At 44.7% G+C, this 27,180-nt stretch overlaps 1 protein-coding gene across 4 annotated transcripts; it reads right to left on the bottom strand.

Annotated features, from left to right (window-relative positions):
* On the bottom strand, positions 1,755–16,757 carry MFAP5 (microfibrillar associated protein 5). Of its 4 annotated transcripts, NM_001244679.1 has the most exon segments (10): positions 1,758–2,184; positions 3,852–3,925; positions 4,837–4,924; positions 5,602–5,628; positions 9,429–9,464; positions 10,131–10,163; positions 10,337–10,381; positions 13,809–13,844; positions 16,015–16,074; positions 16,554–16,619. In NM_001244679.1, coding segments are annotated over 9 exon segments (510 nt in total). In that variant the 5' UTR covers positions 16,073–16,074; positions 16,554–16,619; the 3' UTR covers positions 1,758–2,071.

Below are 27,180 nucleotides of genomic sequence, written 5' to 3'. Positions count from 1 at the left end.
TCATGAAGAAACCCTGTGCCTGTAGCTACAGTGGTTACAATATGCATTGACAGTGTCTGTCTATATACTAGTGCATTGGCTTTGAGAGATTGGGGCAGGTATTACATGCTTTGGGGCTTTTGCTAGCATTTCTCTTTAATCATTTGTGCGAATCCTATTAAACGGAATTGCTTCTTAACGGCAAGAATCTAGGCCTCATTTAGATAGTTTTTCCGCAATAGCAAAGGAATCCCACACTTGGACCAAGTGGAATTCTTTTATGTATAACTCCTCTCAAAGTTCCCTAGTTTCTATTTAAATTCCGTCGGCTTTTTAAGAAAGTTATTGAGTTAGATGAAAGCGAGTCCAAAATAGATCATTTGTCCCTTGCAATGAGATTTGGCTCTGTCATTGCGGACTGCTGTCCTCATAGAGTACTTCTCTCCTTATAAAGTGGTGGCTGTGAATTAGACTGCATTGAGGCTTCAATAAATAGGAATGATGCATTTAAGTCTCAGATCATTGGATTGAAAGAAACCTTAACTTTCTCTCGTGTTAGAGGTGGGGAAATTCAAACCAGGGCCTAATGAGGGAACATGACTTACCTGAGGCTACTCAGCTGCTGCTAGAGCCAGGATAAGAATGCAGGTTGTCTGAATGGTGTTCCTTTCACCTTTTCTTGTAAACTGTTAGGTAAACTTTATACCTGGCTATTAAAGTTCAGGCTTCTTAGGCCCTATATCAGGCTATTTCAGAATCCATATGTACAATGATCTCTACAGATTTTGGTAAGTTGTGAGGATGAAAGACAACAACTCAAGGAAATTCAGAGCAATATATGGTTTCACATTAGGTTGTCTACATAACTTGTGGAGAAGGGCTAACCCCACTACTACCATAAATGAGTAAGTAAATGATAAATGAGACTTTCTAACCCTATTTGCAGATTGAACAACTGCATGAGAAATCGCATTTTATACCTGGTATTCTCTCTCTCTATATATATATTTATTTGTTTTTGGTCTTTTCTTGGGCCACTCCCATGGCAAATGGACGTTCCCAGGCTAGGGGTCAAATTGGAGCTGCAGCTGCCAGCCTACACCATAGCCACAGCAACTCGGGATCCAAACCGAGTCTGCGACCTACACCACAGCTCACGGCAACTCCGGATCCTTAACCCATTGAGCAAGGCCAGGGATTGAATCTGCAACCTCATGGTTCCTAGTCAGATTCGTTAACCACTGCGCTACGACGGGAACTCTCTCTCTCTCTCTCTCTCTCTCTCTCTCTCTCTCTCTCTCTCCCTCTCCCACTTCCTCTCCCTCCCTCCCTCTCTCTCTCTCTCTCACCTCAGCCTCTGAGTTGACAGAAGGCAACAACATTTTTGGTGTTTATGCAATATTGTTAGCAAGGCTGTAAAACTCTTGGCTATGAAGAATTTTCTAGGACTAAAAATTACAATAATCCTTCTCAGAAAAAGGGAAAATGTTGAGATAATCCAGCAAAATAGTAAAAGAGTAAAGAGGACTATGTTGGTGAATGGAAAATAAATGATGTTTGGAGTTCCTGGTGGCACCAGAGGCGAAGTGTCTGGCATTGGCTTGTGTTCAATCCCTAGCCCCAGTAATTTTGTTATGCTGAGGGTGCAGCCAAAAAAAAAAAAAAAAGAAAAAGAAAGAGAAAAAGAAAAAACAAAATAAAGGAAGTTCTATGTCTAGTTAAGATAGTGATAACTTCTTCCATCCTCTGAGATCTATCAGATTCATCAATTAATGTTATTTTTAATAATATTTTTATTTATTTTCTCAAAATTGTATGTAGAATGTTTGTACGTAAGCCACTCGGTCGTCATTTATCTTACTAGGTCTATGATATTGGGAAGCAGCAAAACCATGCAATAATATAGACTGTATTTTAAGTACTGAAAAATGAGATAAATTGGTGAAAAATCAAGTAGGGGCCAAAGCTAGACATTGCCAAGGGATCGGTTTAAGAAGTGCGAATGTCTGTGGGTTGGCTGACCATGCTTCCCTCTTCCTGGAGCATCCTCTCCCTCCCACCCACACTTTCTTCGTTTCCTCTTCCTTGATGATCACAGGCCACGGGGGCTCTGCAAATTCCCATTTTCACAGGGAGGAAGGCGGAAGTAGTTGGAGCGGCGGAGTCGCCTTGGCGGTAGACCAGCCATCTGTCGGCAAAGCTCATCTAGAAGAGAAGCAGCATGAGGGGGATGAGAATGCAGGAAGGTGGCCAGGGCTCACGTTTTAAGGAAGGAGGTGGTGGAGTGGAAGGGACGAAGAGAAGTAGATCTGGGTGAGAACTCCAGCTCCACCGCTTACTGGTTATTTACCATCTACCAGATCGTTGCTTCACTTCTCTGAACCTCAGAATCCCTTTCTGTAAAACAAGCATTAAAAGACCTGTCTCGACGATGCAGTTGTGGGTATTAAAACGAAAGAATGGGCGCACCTGTACCCCTGAAACTTAGAAGTCAACTATACTCCAATAAAGTTTAAACAAACAAAAAAGACTCATTTGGAGACAGCAATGTCTGACAGAAATTGACTGGACATCTAAATACAGTCCACCAATTCTAAGAACCATTCACATTGTTTACTGTGAAATTTCAGAGGTAGAGGAAGGTCCTAGCCCAGGTGGTCGGTAAAATTTTAGGTTCCTCTATGTAGCTTGCTCCCAATTGTTCTAATTGGGGATGTATTAAATAGCAAAAAAAAAAAAAAAAAAAAAAAAAAAGAGGTCCAATCATTCAATGCATTTTTAAGTGTTTACTTTGTGCCAATGGCTAACTTTAGCAAGCCCCCTGGGACACTTGAAAGTGCCTAGAGTCCCTAATACTCATCCTCAATGTCAAGGTGCTTCCCTTGCAGGTGGCTTGCACAGAGTCAAGGGGAGCAAGCAGCAAGTTTCCTTCTGTGAAGTCAACTACAGCTCTTACTCAGGGGCTCAGTGCAAGGTGGGCTGCTGAGCCAAAAGTAGCTGTTTCTGTGGTGCCTTTGCCAACCGCAGCCAGAGTTTGGGGCTGGCCAGGGGGAAGGTGAGAAATATCTTTTTCCCACCATGCATGGTGTGTAGTAACCACATGCCTTTGGACCCTTGTAATTGTTTTTGTAAGACTCTTTCTCCTTTCCTCTACCTCTGAAATTTCACAGTAAGCAATGTAACTGGTTCTTAGAATTGGTGGACTGGGTATAGACATCTTGCTGATTTTTGTCAGACGTTACTGTCTCCAAATGAGTGTCTTTTTAGTTTAAATTTTCTGGGTGTATAAACATACAATGTTGTATTCGTTTCAGGTATACAGCAAAGTGATCTGTTATATATCCATTGTTTCTCCCCATATAGGTTATTGTAGAATATTGAGTAGACCTCTCTGTGCTATGGCAGTAGGTCCTTGTTACTTATCTATTTTATATGTAGTAGTGTGTATATATTCATCCCATCCCTCTAATGAATTAGTGGCTTTTTAAAAGATTAAATTCTAGAGTTAAGAACAGGACAGCAGACCAGTAGAGTCTGTTATTTATAATGGCTGGCTTGGTCTTTTCTCCTAGAACCTTGTTGAATGATCTTGCAAGCAGGCAGTGCATCAGAAAGCTCTATCTATATGTGAGAGGCGAGAGTTTAGTCTGGTTAGAAAGAGATCTAGGGTTGCTTTTCTTAGGGTCATGTATAAAGCACACTGATTTCCTTAGACTTTATTTGGGGTAACTTGGGTGGAGCAGGTGCTGATGGAAGTTAGGGAGTAGCCTCGAGCTCTCCTCCAAAGTGAGACCTTGGGTTGGTTAGCATCCTGTCCCTACTTACCTCTCTCTTTACTGCCCTGACCACTGAAAAGCCAGACAGCATCTCACCTTTCATAGCTTCATGTTCTTTACAGACAAGACGGGAGCAGATCTCATTGTTGATGATGTACATGCGCCGTAAACTGCCAGAGTCCCAAAGTCATGGTGCAGGAAGGAGATAGAAAAGGCATTGAGAAATAAATTGAAAAGAAAGAAAGAAAAAGCATTGAGAGGGAGAATTAGCCTAGCCTGAGATGCCTCTTCAATGCTTGTATTTCCCACTCTTCCCCATCTATTCTCCCCTTATCTGTATTTCCTTAAATATTTCAGACTTCTTTCCTCCCCCCCGGCCCCCCTACCCCAAATAGCACAGGAGATGGAATGGTATCAATTTCTCTTCTTAGTAACACTTTGCATACTCCACCTTTACACTCCCAAGCTTTATACCCCCCACTATTCCTCCCTATTTTTTTTTTTTTTCCTTCTGTCTTTTAGGACCTCACCCGCCGCATATGGAGGTTCCCAGGCTAGGGGTCCAATCAGAGCTGTAGCCGCCAGCCTACACCACAGCCACAGCAACTCGGGATCCGGGCCGTGTTTGCAACCTACACCACAGCTCACGGCAACGCCAGATCCTTAACCCACTGAGCAAGGCCAGGGATCGAACCTGCCGCCTCATGGTTCCTAGTCAGATTCGTTAACCCCTGAGCTATGACGGGAACTCCCCTATGCCTCCCTATTTTCTATCTTTGAGCTTTTGTGCCAGCTTTTTTTTTATGAGGTAGTAAATTTGATACGCCAGTGTCTTCCTTCTGACCATTTGCCTCCGGGCCTCACCTTCATTTGCCTTCTAGCATCCATATTTGTTAGCCTAACTGTTCTCCATGTACTTCAGCCTACATTCCACATTCTAATGGACACCTTCAAGAATACTAAGAGGATAATGCTAATAACTTCTGCCTCTCCAAAGACTAAAATTCCTAGGGGGGTGCTCATTGAATAGTTGATATCAAGACATTCTCACAATGCTCTTTGGTATTCTGGGACCCTTTACCTGGTGAAGCATGACTGATGGATGCATTGCTTGACTGGCCGATGCACGGAGTAGAGTCTTGTGCAAGCGAATTTCTCATCTCGGCACTCTGGAGACCCCAGAGCAGACAAGGAGAGGCATAACCAGCAGGCATAAACAGAGTGTAAAGAGATGGAGGAGGGGTGATGGAGAGGGAAAAAGAGACAAAGTAGTCTCTACAGAGGATCATTGTAAATTGGGGCATGTTCTTCCTGCTCACCAAAGCAAAGCAATAGGAAATTGGCTAAAACGAAATTTAGGTGCTTCCCTACTTGAAAGCAAAGTAGATAAAATAGACTTCCAGGAAGAAGTCCTTCTAGGGTTAAACCGGTGGCAACATGAAATAGCAAATTGAAATGCTAATAATTCCATTTTAAACGATGAAGTTGGGTCACTAGTTCTCTGTTCTGTTAGTTTTCAACCTTAGCTGCACATGAGAATTAAAAGTATGTTAGAGAAAGTAAGACATTTACTGTAATATTTGAAACCTTGCAAGCACTTTCCAACCCACAAACCAACACATAATATCCAAAGGTAGTTTAGGGAGAGGGCTATTCTGGTCCTATCTTTCCCCCCTTTACTTTTATTTACAACAGGAGCTCATTAAAAAAAGTGGGGTAGTATGGGGGGGTTTGAAGAGTACTGCAAATATTCTTTGAGAAGGAATCGGAAGAACAAGGAGGTAAAGATTCCTCAGGAAGAAAAAAAAAGTTAAGGAAGGAAAAAACATGCAAAAGGTAATCGTACCTGTGGTATTTTTATCACTGAGCGAGGCTAGAAGGCAAAATTTTATTCAGTTATTACTAGCTCTAGAAGTCACTGCCCTGTAACTGTCAGGTTGCCTTACTTGATGCCTACATGGAGCACCCATGAATAGGAAACAGATGAGTTAATAACTCTGTAGGAACTTAGAAAAGAAAAACAAAGGGGGGAGTTCCCATCATGGCTCAGTGCTTAACTAATCTGACTAGGAACCATGAGGTTGCGGGTTTGATCCCTGGCCTCGCCCAGTGGGTTAAGGATCCGGCGTTGCCGTGAGCTGTGGTGTAGGTTGCAGAGGCAGCTCGGATCCCGAGTTGCTGTGGCTCTGGCGTAGGCCAGTGGCTACAGCTCCAATTCAACCCCTAGCCTGGGAACCTCCATATGCCACAGGAGCGGCCCAAAGAAATAGCAAAAAGACAAAAAAAAAAAAAAAAAAAAAAAGAAAAAAAAAAAAGAAAAACAAAGGGGGTGGTTTTTAAATTTTAAAGTAGAATTGATTTACAAAATGTGCCAATTTCTGCTGTACAACAGAGTGACTCAGTTATATGTATTCTTCTTTTTTTTTTTTTATTTTCCCACTGTACAGCAAGGGGGTCAGGTTATCCTTACATGTATACATTACAATTATATTTTTCCCCCACCCTTTCTTCTGTTGCAACATAAGTATCTAGACAAAGTTCTCAATGCTATTCAGCAGGATCTCCTTGTAAATCTATTCTAAGTTGTGCTTTTTTTTTTTTTTTAATATTCTTTTCCATCCTGGTCTATCCCAGGAGATTGGATATAGGTCCTTATGCTGTACAGTAGGACCTTGTTGTTTACCCATTCTAAGTGTAATAGTTTGCATCTGCTAACCCCAGACTCCCAGTCCGTCCCGCCCCCGACCTTTGCAACCACAGGTCTGCTCTCCATGTCTGAATCTGTCTCTGTTTTGTAGATAGATTCATTTGTGTCTATCAGATGGGGTGTTCTGAGTCACAAAAGTGAAGAGACTTAGAGAAGTCAGCATGGGAAATATCATGGGTTTTTTTTGGTTTTGTTTGTTTGTTTTTTGTCTTTTTGCCTTTTCTAGGGCTGCTCCCTCGGCATGTGGAGATTCCCAGGCTAGGGGTCTAATCGGAGCTGTAGCCGCCGGCCTGCGCCAGAGCCACAGCAACACAGGATCCAAGCCACATCTGTGACCTATACCACAGTTCACGGCAACGCCGCATCCTTAACCCACTGAGCGAAGCCAGGGATTGAACCCGCAACCTCATGGTTCCTAGTCAGATTCGTTAACCACTGAGCCACGCTGGGAACTCCTATCATGGGTTCTTTGACAAAAGTTATTTGGTAAAGAACAGCAAGGGTCTTGGTCATAGCCAACCCTGACCTAGGGGCAAGTTAAATACCAACTAGTTTGTAGAATGGAGACTACGTCAAGGAGTAAGATGAGTCTTGAGGAAATAGACTAACCATAGAAGTTCTCTGTAAAAATGTCACAGGAAGGGTTACTAGGATAGTCTGTAAAAATGTCACAGGAAGGGTTACTAGGAAGAGTGCTAGGTAATTTCATCTATACCATGGTTTCAATGGCAGGTTTATATGCTAAGACTTATACATATGTCTAGCCTAGATCTTTTAATAAGCTCTAGGCCTACAAATCCAACTGCCACTTTGTGGAAGTGGTCACGGATTTTTCAAAGATCCTTCCATAGCTCAAACTGCCTTAGCTTTCCCTTCACCAGTTCAAATGGTACTTCAGTGAATGGTGCCACCATCTGCCCATTGGCTACCATCTACCTAATAGAAGACTGGACATCATCTCAACAGTCCCCTCTACCTTACCTCTATCACAGTTCAGGCCATCAGCTTTTACTGGGACTACAGAAACAGCATTCTTGCTGGTTTTCCAATTCAAAATTCTGCATCAACTATTTTTCTGGTTTTCTTTTTTCCCCCAACGCAACCAGGTTTCATTACACAAAACTTTATTGTCTACTATTTACATTCATGCTGCTGCTATATAAACATACGCAAATTGCCAGCATGAGTTACTCATTGCTGTTCCCCACTGAGCTAAAGATATTGCTAGAGAATTAGATCTGATAGCAACTGTCTTTTATTCCCATGCCTAGCATTTGCCCATATTTTTTCTTTATCTAAAAGCTCTTCTGGGAGTTCTCATCATGGCGCACACAGCAGAAGCAAATCTGACTAGGAACCATGAGGTTGTGGGTTTGATCACAGACATGGCTCGGACCTGGTGTTGCTGTGGTTGTGGTGTAGGCTGGCAGCTGCAGCTCCAATTTGACCCCTAGCCTGCGAACCTCCATATGCCATGGGTGCGGCCCTAAAAAGACAAAAAAAAAAAAAAAAAGGGAAAAAAGAAAAGCTCTTCTGCCTACTATTATCTTCCAAGAATCAACATAGTCAGGGTTCCTTCCTAACTCTGAATGTAGTTATCAATTCTTTTGCTTTATCCTGATTATAGTATTTTGTGAAACTGAATAAAGTTATCCATTCATTTGTGTGCTTTGTCTATTAGACAAAAGATATCTAGGAATCAGTTTTGTTCACCTTTATCTCTCTGACACCTAGTATCAGGCTTTTTTTTTTTTTTTTTTGTCTTTTGTCTTTTTTGTTGTTGTTGCTATTTCTTGGGCCGCTCCCGAGGCATATGGAGGTTCCCAGGCTAGGGGTCGAATTGGAGCTGTAGCCACTGGCCTACGCCAGAGCCACAGCAATGCGGGATCCGAGCCGCGTCTGCAACCTACACCACAGCTCACGGTAACGCCGGGTCCTTAACCCACTGAGCAAGGGCAGGGACCGAACCCGCAACCTCATGGTTCCTAGTCGGATTCGTCAACCACTGCGCCACGACGGGAACTCCTAGTATCAGGCTTTTAGTAATCGTTTTGTTTCTCTCTAGTTTCTACCTCCTTTTCTCATGTCTTATATATTCCTCATTCTTTTTTAAAAATTTTTACCTTTTTCTGCTGTGCCAGGGATAGAATTAGAGCCGCAGCAGCAACACCGGATCCCACTGCACTGGGCCGGGGATCCAACCCCAGCCTCCACAGAGACAAGCTGAATCCCATTTGCGCCACAACAGGAACTCCTTGATCACTCAGAAAAGCTCAGTTTCCCCAAGTGTGTACCAAGTTCTGTTTGCTTTCACAACTGTTCAAGATGCTATTCCCTCTGGCTGGAGCACCCTTTCCCTCCTTGATTGTATGGCATACTCCAATTCTTCTTTCAAGAACCACTACTTCTTCTATAAAGTTTCCCTTTATCTTCCCAAACACTTGTTTACATTTTTGCCTTTTTTTTTGTTTGTTTAGGGCCTCACCCATGGCACATGGAGGTTCCCAGGCTAGCGGTCCAATCGGAGCTACAGCTGCTAGCCTACGCCACAGCCACAGCAACGCAGGATCCAAACCATGTCTGCGAATTTCACCACAGCTCACAGCAACACCAGATCCTTAAGCCACAGAGTGAGGCCAGGGATCGAACCCAAAACCTCATGGTTCCTAGTCAGATTCGTTTCTGCTGCATCACAATGGGAAGTTCTACATTTTTGTCTTGCCTTAACCCACCCAGTCTTGGAAACTTTGAGAGAAAAGTCAAATCTTGGTAGTTTGTATACCAAACACCTAGCACAGTTCTTGCTTGTTAGGGGATCAAAAAGGGCATTAATTTGAACTGTTGGAAGAATGCGCTACACAAGATGGTAGCCCTATTTAGGATCCTTCATCAACTGTACTTGCTTCCATCATGGGCTCTGGGGAAAGTCCAGAACAGCCCTGCTGGCCCTGGGACCCCGAACTCACCCAGGTCATCTGTGGAAGGTTCCATATCGGCCAGAACTGAAAAGGCACAAAACAGAGGTGTGAGGAGGGCTTTGACTCAGCAAGCAGAAGGCAGAGCATAAATGGGGTAAATGGAGATAAAAGAGCAGGGTTAGGGCTACGACTGGGTTTGCGTATTATGCCCAAGGGAATAGAGTTCATTGAAATAATTGTGAATATTTTTTGACCTGTTGACATTACACTAATTTTTGGAAGCCTCTATGATCCATGCTTTTTTAGGCCATTAGTCCCATTTGCCACCTCTTTTTAGAGGACGAAGAGGCCTCTTTCCCGTTGTCACTGAACAACACACCCACTATCCTTATATCCTTTTCCCAGAGATAAATATGAGTCAATCAGGATCTGGAATAAATATTGTGAATGTTAATAATGTCATTTTATAGAACTGGAGTGGGGAGTGGCGTGGTGGCTAACGAATCTGACTAGGAACCATGAGGTTGCAGGTTTGATCCCTGGCCTTGCTCAGTGGGTTAAGGATCCGGCGTTGCCATGAGCTGTGGTGTAGGTCGCAGACGTGGCTCAGATCCCAAGTTGCTGTGGCTGTGGTGTAGGCTGGTGGCTACAGCTCCGATTAGACCACTAGCCTGGGAATCTCCATATGCCGCGGGGGCGGCCCTAGAAAAGGCAAAAAGACAAAAAAAAAAGAACTGGAGTGAAACTTACCTGTTTCATCTGTAGCAGGTTCATCGACCAGATCTGCAAAGATACAACACAGGGAATGAAAACCGGCATGTTGATAGCATCAGTGAAACTAAGATACTAAGATAACAGGGCTCTGAACTTCTAGTCTTTTTACTTTGTATAGACATTGTCATCAATCTTTCTATTCTCCAGTATAAAAGCAAAGAAATAAACAAAAAAGAGCTTACTAGGGTCTTCCGTGAATGTTTCTAGAATTACTGGAGTCACATCATCTGCACAGAAACAATTGGAAAATTTTCTGAGCCTTCTCGGTCCTCGCCCCACCCCACCCCCACCCTTGCACTCCCTTCAGGTGAAATTGTCTAGTATCGCAGCTGCTGTGTAGCAAGATCCCACAACTGTTTTTTGTTTCTTTTTGTTTGCTTCCTAATTCCATGAATATAACCCCACAGTCCTAGCCAGAGTGTTCTTCCTATTTAGAGAACTGAATGAATCGCATGCTCATCAAATAGTTTGCCACCATCATCCCCTTTCTCAATGAGACTTTGGTTAAGTGTTAGAAATAATAGAATAACAGATACAGCTCATTTGGGATTACCATGTGCTTGCTTTTACAGAGCACCAGGAGAGTAAATAACTCACCCAAGGTCGTGCAGCTTGATGACTTCTTTCTTTGCAATACTTATTTAACATGCCAATTGTCTGTCTTTCTTTTTATTTTTTTCTCGGTCTTTTTGTCTTTTTAGGGCCTCACCTCAGGATATGGAGGTTCCTAAGCTAGAGGTCTAATCGGAGCTACAGCTGCCTGCCTACACCAGAGCCACAGCGACGCCAGATCCGAGCTGCCTCTTCAATCAACACCGCAGCTCACGTGCAACGCTGGATCCTTAACCCACTGAGCGAGGCCAGGGATCGAACCTGCAACCTCATGGTTCCTAGTCAGATTCCTTTCTGCTGTGCCACAATGGGAATTCCCACCAAATGTCTCTCTTTCACTGTGATGTTGATATAATTGGATATCAGTTTGATAATGCTTTACCAAAGAGTGTCCACAAAAGGTAACATTGATAATCTTCTGATGCTCAGTGAGAAGTGAGGTAAAGAGAGGGGAGAGGAACTGCCGGTGTTAGTAGAGAATGCCTTGTTGATCCGTGGAAAGTAAAAGCAAAAGGAAAAGAAGTAAAAATGGCCCAGCTCTTAAAAAAAAAAAAAAGATTTGAGTTCCTGTCTTGGCGCAGAGGAAATGCATTCAGCTAGAGACCATGAGGTTGCAGGTTCCATCCCTGGCCTCTCTGAGGTTAAGGATCTGGCATTACCGTGAGCTGTGGTGTAGGTCACAGACGCGTCTCGGACCCTGCGTTGCTGTGGCTGTGGCATAGGCCAGCCGATACAGCACCGATTGGACCCTAGCCTGGGAACCTCCATGTGCTGTAGGTGTGGCCCTAAAAAGACAAAAGACCAAAAAAAAAAAAAAAAAACCAAAAGGCCCAGCTGTATAACACAACATTTAAATCATCTATACTTTAAATAGGTAATAAATTAAGTAAATAAAATAGTTTAGGTCTTAAGGTGGAATCTATTTATACAAACTAAAAAATTGTATCTGAAACAAAAAATTTTTTTTACTAAGGTATAGTTAATTTACAATGTTACGTTAGCTTCTGATGTACAGCGAAGTGATTCAGTTATGTATATATACATATTTATATATTGATGTATTTTATATTTCCATTTTATTTCAATTGATTCAGTTATATGTATTCTTTTCACTTGTAAGTTATTACAGAAAATTGATACAGTAGGACCTGTTAATCCCAAACTGGAATTCCCGTCATGGCGCAGTGGTTAACGAATCAAACTAGGAACCATGAGGTTGCGTGGTTGATCCCTAGCCTTGCTCAGTGGGTTAAGGATCCGGCGTTGCCGTGAGCTGTGGTGTAGGTCGAAGATGTGGCTCGGATCCCATGTTGCTGTGGCTGTGGCATAGGCCGGCAGCTACAGCTATGATTGGAACCCTAGCCTGGGAACCCGCATATGCGGCGGGTGCAGCCCTAGAAAAGACAAAAAAAAAAAAAAAAAAAATCCCAAACTGCTAATTCCCACACCCATCACTACTTTAAAAAGCAAAGTAACAAAGCAGTGCTAAGAACTAAAAGTTCAACAAATATCCCCATCCCTGTAATTGACCTTCATTATATATCGTTTAGAATCATAATCTATTTTACCCACTAGGGGTCAGTAGATTCGCATAGTTTGACTTCAGTGTATCCATGTCATTTAAAATCATTGAGAATAGTATTTTGATGATCATTGTACTAGAGACAAAACACAAGACATTTTGAAAGAATTTCCCCTGCTTATTGCTTAAATCATCATTTAAACAAAAAAATCCCAGATAGAAAATCATCTGAGTTTAAAAAATTTTTAACACTATGAGCTTTCTTCAAATTTTGATAAAAGGAATTCAAGTCTGTTCCACTCCCACAGAATATTTGAAAAACCACTGACACCAATCATTCCAGAGGCTGTAAGTAGGGAGTGGATCCTCTCCAGGGTGTAGTCCAATCCTGCCCTGTTTCTTCTTTCCCTCCAGCTACATTCCAGTCCAGCCACTCACAGAAAGAGAGGAAGCTGTGGGTGAGCAAAGGGTTTGAGAGAATCCTAGCCATGCCCTCGATTTCAGGCAGGGTCCTAGTATTCGGTGTTTAGCCACCTTTTCCATGAGCTACCACCATATGAATGCTTTATCTAAGATTTATGAATGTTCTTGTAGAATATTTCTGCTTGAAAAGCATCATAGGGTCATAAACTAGGACGGGACCTTAACCTGCCCAAAGAAAGGAATTTGGATTTTTACTTTTGCTAATGCTGAAATGTGATCTAGATTCAAGAAGCTAGGGATTCAGATCTCCTTACGAGGAAAAAAAAAGGCGGGGGGGTTCTATAATTTGTATCTCCCCTACCAGGAGGCAGAGCAGGAAATTGCATTGTGCCCCAGTAAACACATATAAAATAGAAACAAGTTTAATAAGATAATAATTGACTCATAATGTCCTTGCCATGTACCCTATTTTTTTTCTTTTTTGGCCGCCCTGTGGCATATGAAGTACCTGGGCCAGGGATCAGATCCCAGCCATAGTTGCCACCTAGGCCATAGCTGCAGCAATGCCAGATCATTAACCCATTGTGCTGGGCCAGGGATTGAACCTGTGTCTCAGTGCTCCCAAGACAATGCGGATCCTAACTCTAAAAGCATCAGTTGGGACTCATTAATGGGCTCCCTACTGCCATGCTCTCAAGGGCTGGGAAAAGGAGGAGAAATGAGAATTATGGTGGATGTCTGGAGGCAGATGCAGATGTTGATCGGACTATCCGCCAAGCTGAAGCGGTCCTTTCAGAGCCAAAACTTTTGGGTTCTAGCTGGGTGTGCCACAGTTTCTCTGGAGTACAGGGACGTCTTCTTATCCTGTCTTTGCATTTTAGTATCCACTGTTACAGGGGTAGGAAAAGGCTTTTTGTTAGGATTAGTGCACATTTTCTGAGTATTAAAAGCATTAAAAAAAAGAGGATCAAGAAGGTGTTAATGAATGGGATGATTGTTGAGCTGGTGAGTTAGATCCTTGGTCACGTCTATCTCTTGAACTCTGACCATTCAGCTCCGTTGTCCTGATAAGAGCCCAGATCCAAGGTTTTACCTACCTCCTCGTTGACCACTGACCCCTAGGGGTGTCCAACCTGTATCAAAGGAAGGAGAAAATGGGTGTGAATGACTCCAGCTCTCTACCCTATAAAGCTTGTTTGAGATGAACCAGAAAATGACAGGAAAATTGTTGTACTATTCCGTGGGGTTTTTTTGTTTTTTTTAGTGGACATTGCATCCCAAGCTCCTGGGCCAATGATCAAATCAGAGCCATAGCAGTGACAACACTAACCTCCTGAGCCACAAGGGAATTCCTCTGTGTTGTGTTTCTATTACAGCTCAATATAAAAGTACTCAGACCTTGGAGTTCCCGTTGTGGTGCAGTGGTTAATGAATCCGACTAGAAACCATGAGGTTGCGGGTTCGGTCCCTGCCCTTGCTCAGTGGGTTAACAATCCGGCGTTGCCGTGAGCTGTGGTGTAGGTTGCAGATGCGGCTCGGATCCTGCGTTGCTGTGGCTCTGGCCTAGGCTGGCAGCTATAGCTCCAATTGGATCCCTAGCCTGGTAACCTCCATATGCCGCAGAAGTGGCCCAAGAAATGACAAACAGACAAAAAAAAAAAAAAAAGTACTCAGACCATTGGTACTACATACAAACATGGAAACACTCAAAGACAGCAGATTCCTGAGGACAAAGGAGTGCTCTGTTATGCCCTGATTCAGAATGCTCTCTTGGAGTTCCTGCTGTGGCTCAGCAGTCGAGAACCCAACACAGAGGATGTGGGTTCAATCCCTGGCCTCAGGATCCTTTCGGTTAAGGATCTGGCATTGCCGCAAGTTGCAGCATATGTTGCAGAGGCAGCTCGGATCTCACATTGCTGTGCCTGTGGTGTAGGCCTGTGAACTTTTACGTGCTGCATGTGCAGCCCTAAAAAGCAAAAAAGCAGGAGTTCCCGTCTGTGGCTCAGTGGTTAACGAATCCAACTAGGAACCATGAGGTTGCGGGTTCGATCCCTGGTCTTGCTCGGTGGGTTAAGGATCCAGCGTTGCTGTGAGATGTAGTGCAGGTCACAGACGCAGCTTGGATCCTGTGTGCTGTGGCTGTGGTGTAGGCCGGCAGCTACAGCTCTGATTCAACCCCTAGCCTGGGAACCTCCCTGTGCTGTGGGAGCGGCCCAAGAAATGGCAAAAAGACAAAAAAAAAAAAAAAAAAAAAAAAAAAAAAGCTCTTTTGCCCTCAGTCCTGACCTAAATTGGGTTCCAACCCATACACAGGGCCAGTGAGTGGCTTTTGTGATGTATCCTGTCCTTTTTTCCCCACAGCCAACCCCTCTAGCTACACTACTGAACAAATCCATAGACTATATTTGGCAGAATGAGAAAAAAAGAGTAGGATTTCTTCAAAGTTCAAGTTTCACTTTCTGTGGCCAGTCTCCTAGCTAGCCTCCGTGAAATACATGAAGATCATTTTTCTTTTGTGCATAGATGTGGCAACATCTTTTTTGCGTGCACATGAATATGCTTGTGTGTGTGCTGTGCTAGTGTTTGTGTGTATATTCCCACTGTTTTCCTCCTCGGTTTCGACTTGAGTTTCTTAGGAGGTGGTCCTTATGTTTGTGTACCCATTTGTATATATCTGCTTCTTTTTCCTTCGGTATTTGTTTCCTTGTATATGTGTGTGGCCCTCTTTTGGTGATTATGTATGCATTTGTGTGTATCTTATTTTTACCTTAATTTCAAAACTCTCAGGATACCTTTCCTCAAATCTGAGGTCATCTCTAATCCCAAACCTGCTGCCCTTTTCTTCTTGGACCAAGAATCTGAGTTCTCTCTCTCTCTCTCTCTCTTTTTTTTTTTTTTTTTTTTGCTTTTTTAGGGCCACGCTTGCTGGCATATGGAGATTCCCAGGCTAGGGGTCCAATGGGAGCTGTAGCCGCCGGCCTGCACCACAGACACAGCAATGCAGGATCTGAGCCGCGTCTGCGACCTACAGCACAGCTCACGGCAACGCCAGGTCCTTACCCCACTGAGTGAGGCCAGGGATCGAACCCAAAACCTCATGGTTCCTAGTCAGATTTCTTTGCACGGTGCCACGGTGGGAACTCCAAATCTGGGTTCTCTTTAATGGCAATTCTAGGACTCAGTAGCCAACATCTCTCCTCCGTTTCCCCTTCAGCCTCCCTCTAGTCACCCTCTAACAGACACCCCCACCCACATCTGAGGAGATGACATTTTAGGGAGAAAAGAGAAAAGGTAGGGACTCACCAGAGGGGATGATGAGGGCAGTGAGCACCAGCAGCACTTTGGGTCCCAACAGCAGCATATCTAACAGGTGAATGGGGAGAATGGAGAGAGAGATGCTCTAACTCTGCCTCTTCCCGGGAGCTCTCCCGGCCCCTCATCAGAGTCCAGCCCTTCCTCTCTTTGACCCAATGTTTAGTTCTTCATCCGATTCTATTCTTTGATCATTTACCATTATTTTCACACCCATTACTTCTTCCGACCAACCATGAAAAGGTTCTTGGTGGCCCCAACCCTGTGGTCTCTTTCACCCCCTAGTGTCTGTTTTGTTTTGATACCTGTGGCTTTTTTTTTATATTGTTTGCTCGTCTTGGGGGCTCCTCAACTGAATTCCATGGATGACTGGGATGTCTATTCATTCCAAGTCAGTGACATTTCCCATTGCCCCCCTCCAGCCCTTCAACACACAAACACACACACACACATACCCACACTCCTCTCTCTTTTTCTCGCTCTCCCTTCCCTTCGTCTAGTTAGGGTTTTATACAGACAAAACAACTTACTCTTTATGGTTCTCTGCGCTTTCCCACCGAGTCCTCTGGTTGTGTCGCTCTCCTTCTCACTCTGTTCCACTTTGGCTGGAGAGCAAGTTGAACAGGGCCCCTCCCTGGAAAGGACTTCCAATTTGGCCTCCTGAAACAATGAGATGAGGGAGAGCGAGAAAGAGAGAGAGGGGTGGGGGAAGACGGCCAGGCGAGAAGAGTCAGATGTAGGGTTGCAGCGAGGCTGGGAGGGGAAGGGGGACGGGACTTTGCAGTTGCTCACACCCTCATTCCAAAGGTTATGACCACATTGAGAGATGCTGCTGCTCCCTCGAAGGGCTGGGTCGAGCGCATATGTGCCTTTCTTCCATGAACCTATTTTTCTTCTCCCAATCCGGCCCCAGCCTCACTTTTTTCCCTTGGGCTCCTTCTTACCTAAAGAGCAGTCCAACACCCCGCAGAATCTGTTTCAATCTCCCTGGCTAGCTTCCATATTTGACTTATTCCTCCAGTTCCCTTTCTCAATTTTGTCCTTTTTAGAATTCTCTACCAAACATTTCTGTATCATCTCTCTCTTTTTTTTTTTTAAATGCTTTTTAGGGCCATGCTGTGGCATATGGAGGTTCCCAGGCCAGGGGTTGAATTTGAGCTGTAGCTGCCGGCCTATGCCACAGCCACAGCAATGCAGGATCTGAGCCTTGTCTGAGACCTACACCACAGTCCACGGCAACACCAGATCCCTAACCACTGAGCAACACCAGATCCCTAACCCACTGAGTGGGGCCAGGGATTGAACCTGCAGCCTCATGGTTACTAGTCAGATTTGTTTCCGCTGCACCACAGAATTCCTCTTTGCCTCTTTCTTGACCCACACCTGCCCACCCCCTCCCCCACTGCTATTTATTATTGCCACAGTCAAGCAAACATTATGTGAATTCTATCCAAGAGGAGAGCTGGCTGTTTTAGGATTAGGAAAAGTTGAGTCCAGAACCTTCAGATATTTGAAATCTGGAGGAGCCCCATGAGAGGAGATGTCAACCTTATTTTGTCTTTTGCCTTTGTTTATACTTAGGTTAAGAATCTTGGGGATTTCCTGTTGTGGCTCAGTAGTAACAACCCGACTAGTATCCATGAGGATGCAGGTTGGGTCCCTGGCCTCACTCCGTGGATTAAGGATCCGGCATTGCCATAAGCTGTGGTGTAGGTGGCAAACAAAGCTCAGATCCTGCGTTGCTGTGGCTGTGGTGTAGGCCAGCAGCTATAGCTCTGATTGTCTCCTAGCCTGGGAACTTCCATATGCCACAGATGTGGCCTTAAGAAGACCAAAAAGAAATCTTGGTGTCTGGAATCTTAAGGACAAAATGCTATCAGAAGCCCAGAGAAAATTGGAAGCCAAATTTTCCTGCTTGCCTTATTTTCTATCAGTACTCTCCTTCTTTTGTAATATGTACATAACACTTTCTCTGACCCAGGAGTTAGAAAAATTCATCTTTGCTCTTATTCCTAGAAACCCTAGTGCATCGACCATCAAAACATCTCCCCTTTGGGGGGAAGAAACTTGAATTATAGAAACTCAAATCTGAAGAATGGTTGACATTATGTGCAGTAGAAGTGTGTAAATTTCAAGTTAGCTGTCAGCTTCTTCTTTGCATTTCCCTGCTGAGCTACATTAGAGAAGAGTACAGGTAGACAGAACAGACAGTTTTAATGGATTACAGACTAGAAGAAAGAAGAGAGTAAATGGTGGATGGAAGGAAGGAAGGACAAACAGTCGCTGTGGACATAGTCCGAAATAAGCATGTAGGCATCTCTGGTTTCTCTTGGTGGGGGAGTTATGTGTTCCATCTCTGAGTGTGATACCTGGGTTCTGGTCTGACCTGAGAACAAATCTGAGTACAAAGCCCAGCTCTTCCCGAGCGGCCAGGCCCAGAATATGCTCTTTTCCCATCTGCTCCACACTGAGAGCGCAGAGGCTGGAAAACAGATGTGACTCTAGTCTGGGGAGAAGGGGGGGGGAGAAAAGGCGCGGGAGGTGGGGGTGGGGAAGAAACAAAGGCAGACGCAAGGCAGAGCTAAGGCAGGACTTAGAATAGGGAGCCTCGAGCTGCAGTCATGTTTTCCATGGAGTACAGACAGATGGAGAAACTGAACCCACGCCAATCGTTTGGCAGGGGCAGCAATGACCTCAACGTGCTGGCCTGGTCCGAGACTATAGCTGAAGAAAGCCTCCCTAGGCGGTAGGAGGGGGCACTCTCCTGGGGTCTGGGGTGGGGGGCGTCTGAAGTGAGGGCGGTGAAAATGGGAACAGAATGTTCAGAGACAAGACCAAGGGAGGAGGCAGGCAGGGAGCAAGAGCAGAAACCACCATATATTCTTGTTGGGCGTGGAAGCAGGTAGTCTCTTTCAAAGTACTTTGGTTGATTCCTTGTTGAAAAGGAAGAGAGGTGGTCTCTTTCTTCCCGTCAGGTCCCCACTTTTTTTCAGTCTCGGCCCCAGCTTTAGGGATCCTCCGATTTCCTTTCTCGTTTGTCATTCAATTACATCAAGCCCACATCGGCACGGATGGTCAGGAATGAGCAACCACCATCCAGAGATGCGAGCCTGCACCCTTTTCTCGCTGACCCTGAGGAAGAACTCAGTCCACACACATCCCACACAGGCTGCATCTCCCATGGGGTCGAGGACACAGCAAAGTCCTCCATGAAACTGACAGGTGGGTGCGGAAGGACTCAGGTCTGAGATACCCAGGGAAACTTGTAGTTTTCAAAAGAGGTCTCCCAGAAGTTCCTGTTGTGGCGCAGTGGTTAACGAATCCGACTAGGAACCATGAGGTTGCGGGTTCGATCCCTGGCCTTCTCAGTGGGTTAAGGATCCGGTGTTGCTGTGGCTGTGGTGTAGGTCCGATTGGACCCCGAGTCTGGGAATGTCCATATGCCTCGGGTGTGGCCCTGAAAAGACAAAAGAAAAAGGAAAAAAAAAAGAGGTCTCCCATCAGTGAAAGAGGCGTAAAGTGCAAAGAAAGAGAAGGGAGGCCGAAAGGCGACACGGCTTGCTGCTTTATTCTCTGTTTACCGGCCTGTAAAGAGTACAGCCATTAGTTGAAGGCCTCTGGGCAAACATACAGAAACGTTATTACTACAGTCCAACTAAATTAGATCCAGGGCCTAAACACACACGGACACACATACACACACAATCCTGTAAAAGGAAGAGAAGAAAGGAGGGAGGAGGGTTATATGAGGTGGGGCGGGTGGGGGTGGGGAGTGGTGTGTGTAGAGGAATGAAGCAATAAAGTAGTAACAGCCAAACTTGAGAGATGGACCCCGTGGAGGACTGAGGAGCCAACAAACATATGTCCTCAGCGAACTTGGACTAGGGAAAACTTCCTGCTTCTTAGTAACCCACACCTCTCCAATACTCTGTTCCTCAAGCCTCCCTGCACTTGTTTCTGTTCCGTCCTTTCTGAAATATCCTTTTCGCAACTTCAGTAAATAAATGCTTAAGTCCATCAAAACCCAGCCCAGGAGTTCCCACTGTGGTTCAGCGAGTCTTTGTGAGAATGTGGGTTCGATCCCAGGTCTTGAGCTCAACGGGATGCAGCTCAGATCTGGTGTGGCCACAACTGTGACTGCAGCTCAGATCCCCTCGCCTGGGAACTTGCATATGCTATAAGTGCAGTCATAAAAAGAAAAAGAAAAAAAAAAAAACAAAACAGACTATATGCTGCTCTTCGTGGTTCTTTTTGTTTCTGAAGAGTTAACCATTCATTCTCTCTACTGAACTATCTGTTTTTTTTGTTTGTTTGTTTGTTTTGCTTTTTAGGGCCGCACCCGAGGGATATGGAAATACCCAGGCTAGGAGTCGAATCGGAGCTACAGCTGCAGGCCTACGCCACAGCCACAGCAACATTAGACCCTCAACCCACTAAGCGAGCCCTGGGATCGAACCTGAAACCCCATGGTTCCTAGTCGGATTCATTTCTGCTGCGCCACAACTGTTTATCTCTGTTTTTTAAAAAATAATTATGGCATCAGCTTTATTATATTCTTTCTCACTTTTTTCTTTTTAAATTTTCTGGCTACGCTCACCAGGAACCGGTGCCAGAGCAGTGACAACACAAGAGTCCTTAACCTGCTGAGCCACCAGGGAACTCCTATATTCTTTTATTTGTGTTCTCCATTAGACTGAGAGGGTCTTGATCATCACAGAAGCTAAGTCTTACCCATTTCTGGTTAGTACAGAACAATGGGTCTTTTGGATTGGGATGAAGACTGGGAACTTGGAATCGAAACACGCAAAAACTGATTAAATGCAAACAGGTAGAGGCTAAAGTCCTAGAGAAGAAAGTAGTTAGAGAGGCAATGGGAGCATGGCCAGTGAAACAAGTATTTTGATCCAATATATGAGGTGAAAAGAACTAAAGGAAACAGGAGGAGGAAATGAGCAGTTATTCAAGAAACAAAGGCGTAAGGGCTATAAAATCAGCACATGTGAAAAAGATAAGCTATGACGGAGTTCCCTTTGTGGCTCAGCGGTTGACAAACCTGACTAGCATCCATGAGAATGCGGGTTTGATCCTGGCTTCACTTAGTGGGTCGGGGATCTGCGTTGCCGTGAGCTGTGGTGTGGGTCACAGATTTGGCTCCGATCCCGCGTTGCTGTGACTGTGGCATAGGCTGGCAGCTGTAGCTCCAACTCAACCCCTGGCCTGGGAACCTGCATATGCAAAGTTCAGTCTTCTGCAACCTCAGGCACTGTTGGCCAGTCCTGCCTTTTTTGAAATGTTCCCTTTCCTTAGCATCTCTGACATCAGTTCCCACATTTTCCTCTTAGCATTTCTCGGCATCTTTTTAAATTTTTCTTCTCCTGCTTACCCTTAAATGCAGGTCGTTTTCAAGGTTCTTAACCTAGCCACCTCTCTTTACTATACCCCAATCCTGTGTCTTTGTTTACCATCTGTTTACCATCTGTTTGCTTTATGTTCCCAGCTCAATACCCCAGTCTAATCTACATCCTGAAGGTGCCTTAGCACATCTCTAATGGAATGTCCTATTGGCATCTTCCCCCCTCCTTTTCCCCCCTTATTTATTTATTTATTTATTTATTGTCTTTTTGCTATTTCTTTGGGCCGCTTCCGCGGCATATGGAGGTTCCCAGGCTAGGGGTCTAATCGGAGCTGTAGCCACCGGCCTATGCCAGAGCCACAGCAACGCGGGATCCGAGCCGCGTCTGCGAGCTACACCACAGCTCACGGCAACGCCGGATGGTTAACCCACTGAGCAAGGGCAGGGACCGAACCCGCAACCTCATGGTTCCTAGTCGGATACGTTAACCACTGCGCCACGACAGGAACTCCCTTCCCCCTTTTTTAAAAGCTTGATTGAGATACAGTGGATTAGCAAGGTTTTGATAATTTCTGCTGTACATAAAAGTGATTCAGTTTTTCTGAGCTTGGTGATTCTTTTTCCACATAGATGATCACAGAAGATTGGGTGGAGTTCCCTATGTTGTACAGCAGGCCCCTGTTGGCCAATCATTCCATAGACCTCAGTGTGCAGGTGCCAGTCGCAAATCCTCAAGTGGACTCATCCCCCCCCCCAGTCCCTCCATTGTAAATCATTTAGCTTAGGCGTTTAAGCAGAGAGAGGGGAAGCTAAAGTACAGACACCCGGGAATGATCACTAAGAGACTCCTGTGCTCCTCTCAACTTCTGTCACCCCTTAGGCTCTAGAACCACACCAGCTCTGCCTGAATCCAGAGCAGCAAAATGGATCCTCACATCCTGCCTCTCTTTTACTTGGTTTTAAATTCAAGTCTCAGGAGTTCCCGTTGTGGCGCAGTGGTTAACGAATCCGACTAGGAACCATGAGGTTGTGGGTTTGATCCCTGCCCTTGCTCAGTGGGTTCAGGACCCGGCGTTGCCTTGAGCTGTGGTGTAGGTTGCAGACTCAGCTCGGCTCCTGCATTGCTGTGGCTCTGGCATAGGCTGGTAGCTACAGCTCCGATTAGACCCCTAGCCTGGGAACCTCCATATGCCGCGGGTGTGGGCCTAGAAAAGACAAAAATAATAAGTGCATTTGGTTCCTGGAACCAAACATTCAAACCCTAGTATGGGAGCACCTAGGGTCTGCCCCTTTTAGTTTTCCATCCTCTGGAATACAGGAAAATGCACAAGAAGGAAGTTTTGTGGTTTTTGCTTTGTTCCCAGACTAGGAGTCTAATGGGAGCTGTTGCAGCTGGTCTATACCACAGCCACGGCAAAACTAGATCCGAGCCGTGTCTGTGACCTACACCACAGCGCATGGCAACGCCGGATCCTTAACCCACCGAGCAAGGTCAGCGATGGAACCTATCCCCTTGTGGATACTAGTCAGGTTCAAGATTCTGCTGAGCCACAATGGGAACTCCCAACAAGGAGGTCTGAATAAATGTTAGTTAATTGCCTTATCTATGGGTCTGTGAAACTGAGTCATCTTCCTTGCCATGCATCCAGGTCCTAGGCTATCACACTGTGACTGACAACCTTGGGTCTCAACAAAACACACACACACACACACACCCTTCCATTGCCAAAATTCTTTTTGTTTTTTTTTTTTATTTTCAAATTTTTATTGAAGTATAGTTGATTTACAATGTTGTGTTAGTTTCAGGGATTTTATGAACCAAGTGAAATAAGAAATAGGTACACAAGTTAGGCGTTTAAGAAAAGGTAGGGGATTGGCAGTATCGTGAATGTCAGTGTCATGACCAATTCCCAATGTCCTGGCCAACCTACCCACAAGCTATTTACTCCACACCTAAAATGTACTGGTAATCACGGCTAAGGTGGGCTGCTAGCTTCCTATCCCTACGCCAACTCTCTGAAGTGAGCAGCGTTATCCCCACTTTACAGATGAAGAAACTGATGCTTAGAAAGTTTAGGTAACTTGTCTGAGTTATAGAAGCATTTGAACTACAGCCACTCTCACTTTGGCCACTAGCTCTTAAGCACTATTGAGCAGTTGCTATGTACCAGGAGCTGTGCTAACGATGCTATGAGTATTAATCTACGGAGTCTTTACAACTAATCTATGAAATGAGTGCTGTTATTGCCCCCATTTACAGAAGCCCTATTTCCAGCCACAAGGTCACAGAGCTAATACATCCTGGAGCTAAGATTTACCCCACACCACCTTACTCCAGAGTTCACACCCTTAACCCTCACACTGAAATGCTAGGCTTTAAGGAGCTGCTAAAGTCAGCCTCCAAATAACCATGGGAGGGGAGGGGGATGCATTCATCAATGATAACTTCTTATTGGAGTTCCCTTCATGGCTCAGCGGTTAACGAACCCAACTAGGATCCATGAGGATGCGGGTTCAATCCCTGGCCTCACTCAGTGGGTTAAGGATCGGGTGTGGCCATGAACTGTCGTGTAGGTCACAGACGTGGCTCGGATCCCATGTTACTCTGGCTGTGGCGTAGGCTAGCAGCTGTAGTGGGAACTTCCATATGCCGTGGATGCGACCCTGCCAAAATTCTTTTGATCTTACTTCCTTAATAATCTTTCATATCCTTCTGTTTTCTCAGTTTCCATCATCATTTCAATTCGGTTCAGCCCAGTCATTGTTCTAACAGAATCTTAACTGGTCTCCCAGCTCCAGTGTTTCCCCACCTTTCATTTGGTTTTTTTAGGGTCATATGGAAGTTCCCCCACCTTAATTTCTAGTAGCTAAGAAATTAATTTCTAACAGCGAACGCTGAGGGTAATATTTCTAGCATTACTCCACTTAGGTCACTATGGCTCAGAAACATTAAAAACTCTTTACTATCCTTAGGATATGGATGGAAATTCTTAGTTCATCTCTCAGCAGTGCTGCAACGCCCCCTCCAATACATTTGCACTTTGCTTTCGAGCAATACTGAAGTCAGTTTTGCAAAAGCTTCAGGGGCTCTTGCTTCTAAGCCACTGTCCGTACTGCATTCTTTTTTTGGGTTTTTTTTGGCTTTTTGCCTTTTCACCTTTTCGAGGGCCGCTTCTCACGGCATATGGAGGTTCCCAGGCTAGGGGTTGAATCGGAGCTGTAGTCACCGGCCTACGCCAGAGCCACAGCAACGCGGGGGATCCGAACCGCGTCTGCAACCTACACAACAGCTCACGGCAACGCCGGATCCTTAACCCGCTGAGCAAGGCCAGGGATCAAACCTGCAACCTCATCATTCCTAGTCAGATTCGTTAACCACTAAGCCACGATGGGAACTCCGTACTGCGTTCTATTTGCAATAACTCCACCATAGTCCTTAATTCGGCACAATGCCTCTGTTCATCTGGCTTATTTATTTATTTACTTATTTCCCACTGTACAGCATGGGGATCAAGTTATTCTTACATGTATACATTTTTTTCCCCACTCTTTGTTCTGTTGCAATATGAATATCTAGACATAATTCTCATATCTGGCTAATTTCTACTCATCCTTTCCAACTCAGCTTGGGCAATATCTCCTTTGAATTATTTCCCTGAGTGTCTTTTCACTACCACATGGGCTTTTTGTGGGCAGATGTCTTATTTACTGCTGATTTCCAAAGCCAAGCACAGGGACACATCAGAAAGATGCGCTGTGGGCGGAGAGGATGTATTTCCTAAAGTTGGACACAAGAGGGCAACAAACCACGTCTTTAGATCAGTGTTGCGGTTTGTTGCCTTTTCCTACACCCCCATTTACTATTCTAATTGACTGTTGATGTAGCACAACCCCTCTAATGACTCAGAACTGCACTTCATTTATATTCTGGCCAACTTCTCAGTGCTGGCACTTTACTATGTACTGGTAATTTAGAAAGATGAATCAGGCACAATTCCTACATTCAAGGAATCAAGAATCTGGTGGGAAAGAGAAGCGATTCTGAACTTTCTTTATTCCCTGACATAGAAGAAACGAATGTTCATCAGTAGCACTAGCTGCTTAAGAGGGTAGAAATGTCAACTTGGGTGCAAATAACCAACCCCGATAATTCTATCTGAAGTAATTCTAGGGTAGCTGGAGAAGTATGCCCCATCTTAAGCCCAGTTTTCCCCTCTGGTTCTTCTTTTTAGAGCAGTTCAAAGCCAAGTTGAGTGGAAAGTACAGAGAATTCCCATATACTCCCTACCACACTTACCCACATCCTTCCCCTCTATCAACATCCGGTACCACAGAGGTCCATTGTTATAACGAGTGCATTAGGGCTCACTCTCACTGTTGTACCTTGTTCTTTTTATTTTATTTTTTTGCCTGCCCCTCATTCCCAGGCCAGGGATCGAACCTGGGCCACAGCAGATCCTTAACTGCTAGGCCACTAGGGAACTCCTGTTGTACACTGCATTTTGTACATACGAATACAAATTCCCTGCCCTAAAAGTACTCTGTGCTCTGCCTACTAACCCTTCCTTTCCCTCTAAGCCCTAGCCACAACTGATCTTTTTACTGCCTCATGGTTTTGTCTTTTTCTAGACTATATGGTTGGAATCATAAAGTATGTAGGGTTTTGTTTTGTTTTCCCAAGATTGGCTTCTTTCACTTAGTTATAGGCATTTATGTTTCCTCTGATTTTCATGGTGTCGCAATTCATTTCTTTTTAGTGCTGAACTAATGTTATTCCATTTTCTGGGTGTAAAACGGTTAAATCATGTATTCACCTACCAAAGAACATTTTGATTGTTTCCAAGTTTGGGCAATTATGAAACTGTGATAAGCATCCACATGCAATGAACATAATTTTTTCCTTTGAGTAAATGCTTAGTTTTGTAAGAAACCACCAGGAGTTCCCTGGTGGGTCAGTAGATTAAGGATCTGGGTCGTCACTCCTATGGCACAGGTTCAATCCCTGGACACAAGAGGGCAACAAACCACCTCTTTAGATCAGTGTTGCGAACTTCCAAGTGTTTTTCTTTTCTTTCTTTTCTATTTTTTATGGCCACACCCACGGCATATGGAAATTCCCAGGCTAGGGGTTGAATTGGAACTGTAGGTGCTGGCTTACACCTCAGCCGCTTGGGATCCGAGCTGTATCTGACCTGCACTACAGGTCACAGGAACGCCAGATCCTTAAGCCACTGAGTGAGGTCAGGGATTAAACCTGCATCCTCATAAATACCAGTTGGGTTCATTAACCACTGAGCCACAACGGGAACTCCCGCAAGAGTTTTTACAGGAGTTTTTGCATTAGGTCTATGACATATTTTGAGTTAAATTTTTTGAGAAGGGCATCAAGTCTGTATCTAGATTCTTTTTTTTTTTTTGTCTTCTCAGGGTTGAACCTGCAGCCTATGGAAGTTCCCAGGCTAGGGTTTGAATCAGAGCTATAGCCGCTGGCATACGCCACAGCTACAGCAACTCAGGATCCGAGCTTCGTCTGAGACCTACACCACAGCAACGCCAGATCCCCAACACACTGATTGAGACCAGGGATCGAACCCATATCCTCATGGACCCTAGTCGGGTTCGTTAACCTCTGAGCCATGAAGGGAACACTTAGATTCTTTTTTTTTTTTTTTTTAATGTGGATGTCCAGTTCTTCCTGCGCCTTTTGTTGAAAAGACTGTCTTTGCTCCATCGTATTGCCTTTTTTCCTTTGTTCGAGTTTAGGTAACTGTTTTTATGTGGGTCTGTTGTCTTTGGGGGGGCCC

The sequence above is a fragment of the Sus scrofa genome, chromosome 5, assembly GCF_000003025.6.
Source record: "Sus scrofa isolate TJ Tabasco breed Duroc chromosome 5, Sscrofa11.1, whole genome shotgun sequence".
In the NCBI taxonomy this organism is placed as follows: domain Eukaryota; kingdom Metazoa; phylum Chordata; class Mammalia; order Artiodactyla; family Suidae; genus Sus; species Sus scrofa.
The sequence above is the reverse complement of the archived record's forward strand: the minus strand, read 5'-3'. Positions and strand labels throughout refer to the sequence as shown.

Coding starts and splice junctions, on each gene's coding strand:
- MFAP5 (XM_021090986.1), bottom strand. CDS start 16,072: ATGCTGCTGTTGGGACCCAAAGTGCTGCTGGTGCTCACTGCCCTCATC. Junction 10,382..13,808: donor GGTCAGTGGTCAACGAGGAG/GTAGGTAAAACC, acceptor GTTTCTGTGCAG/ATGATGTGACTCCAGTAATT. Junction 10,164..10,336: donor AACATTCACGGAAGACCCTA/GTAAGCTCTTTT, acceptor GTATCTTTGCAG/ATCTGGTCGATGAACCTGCT.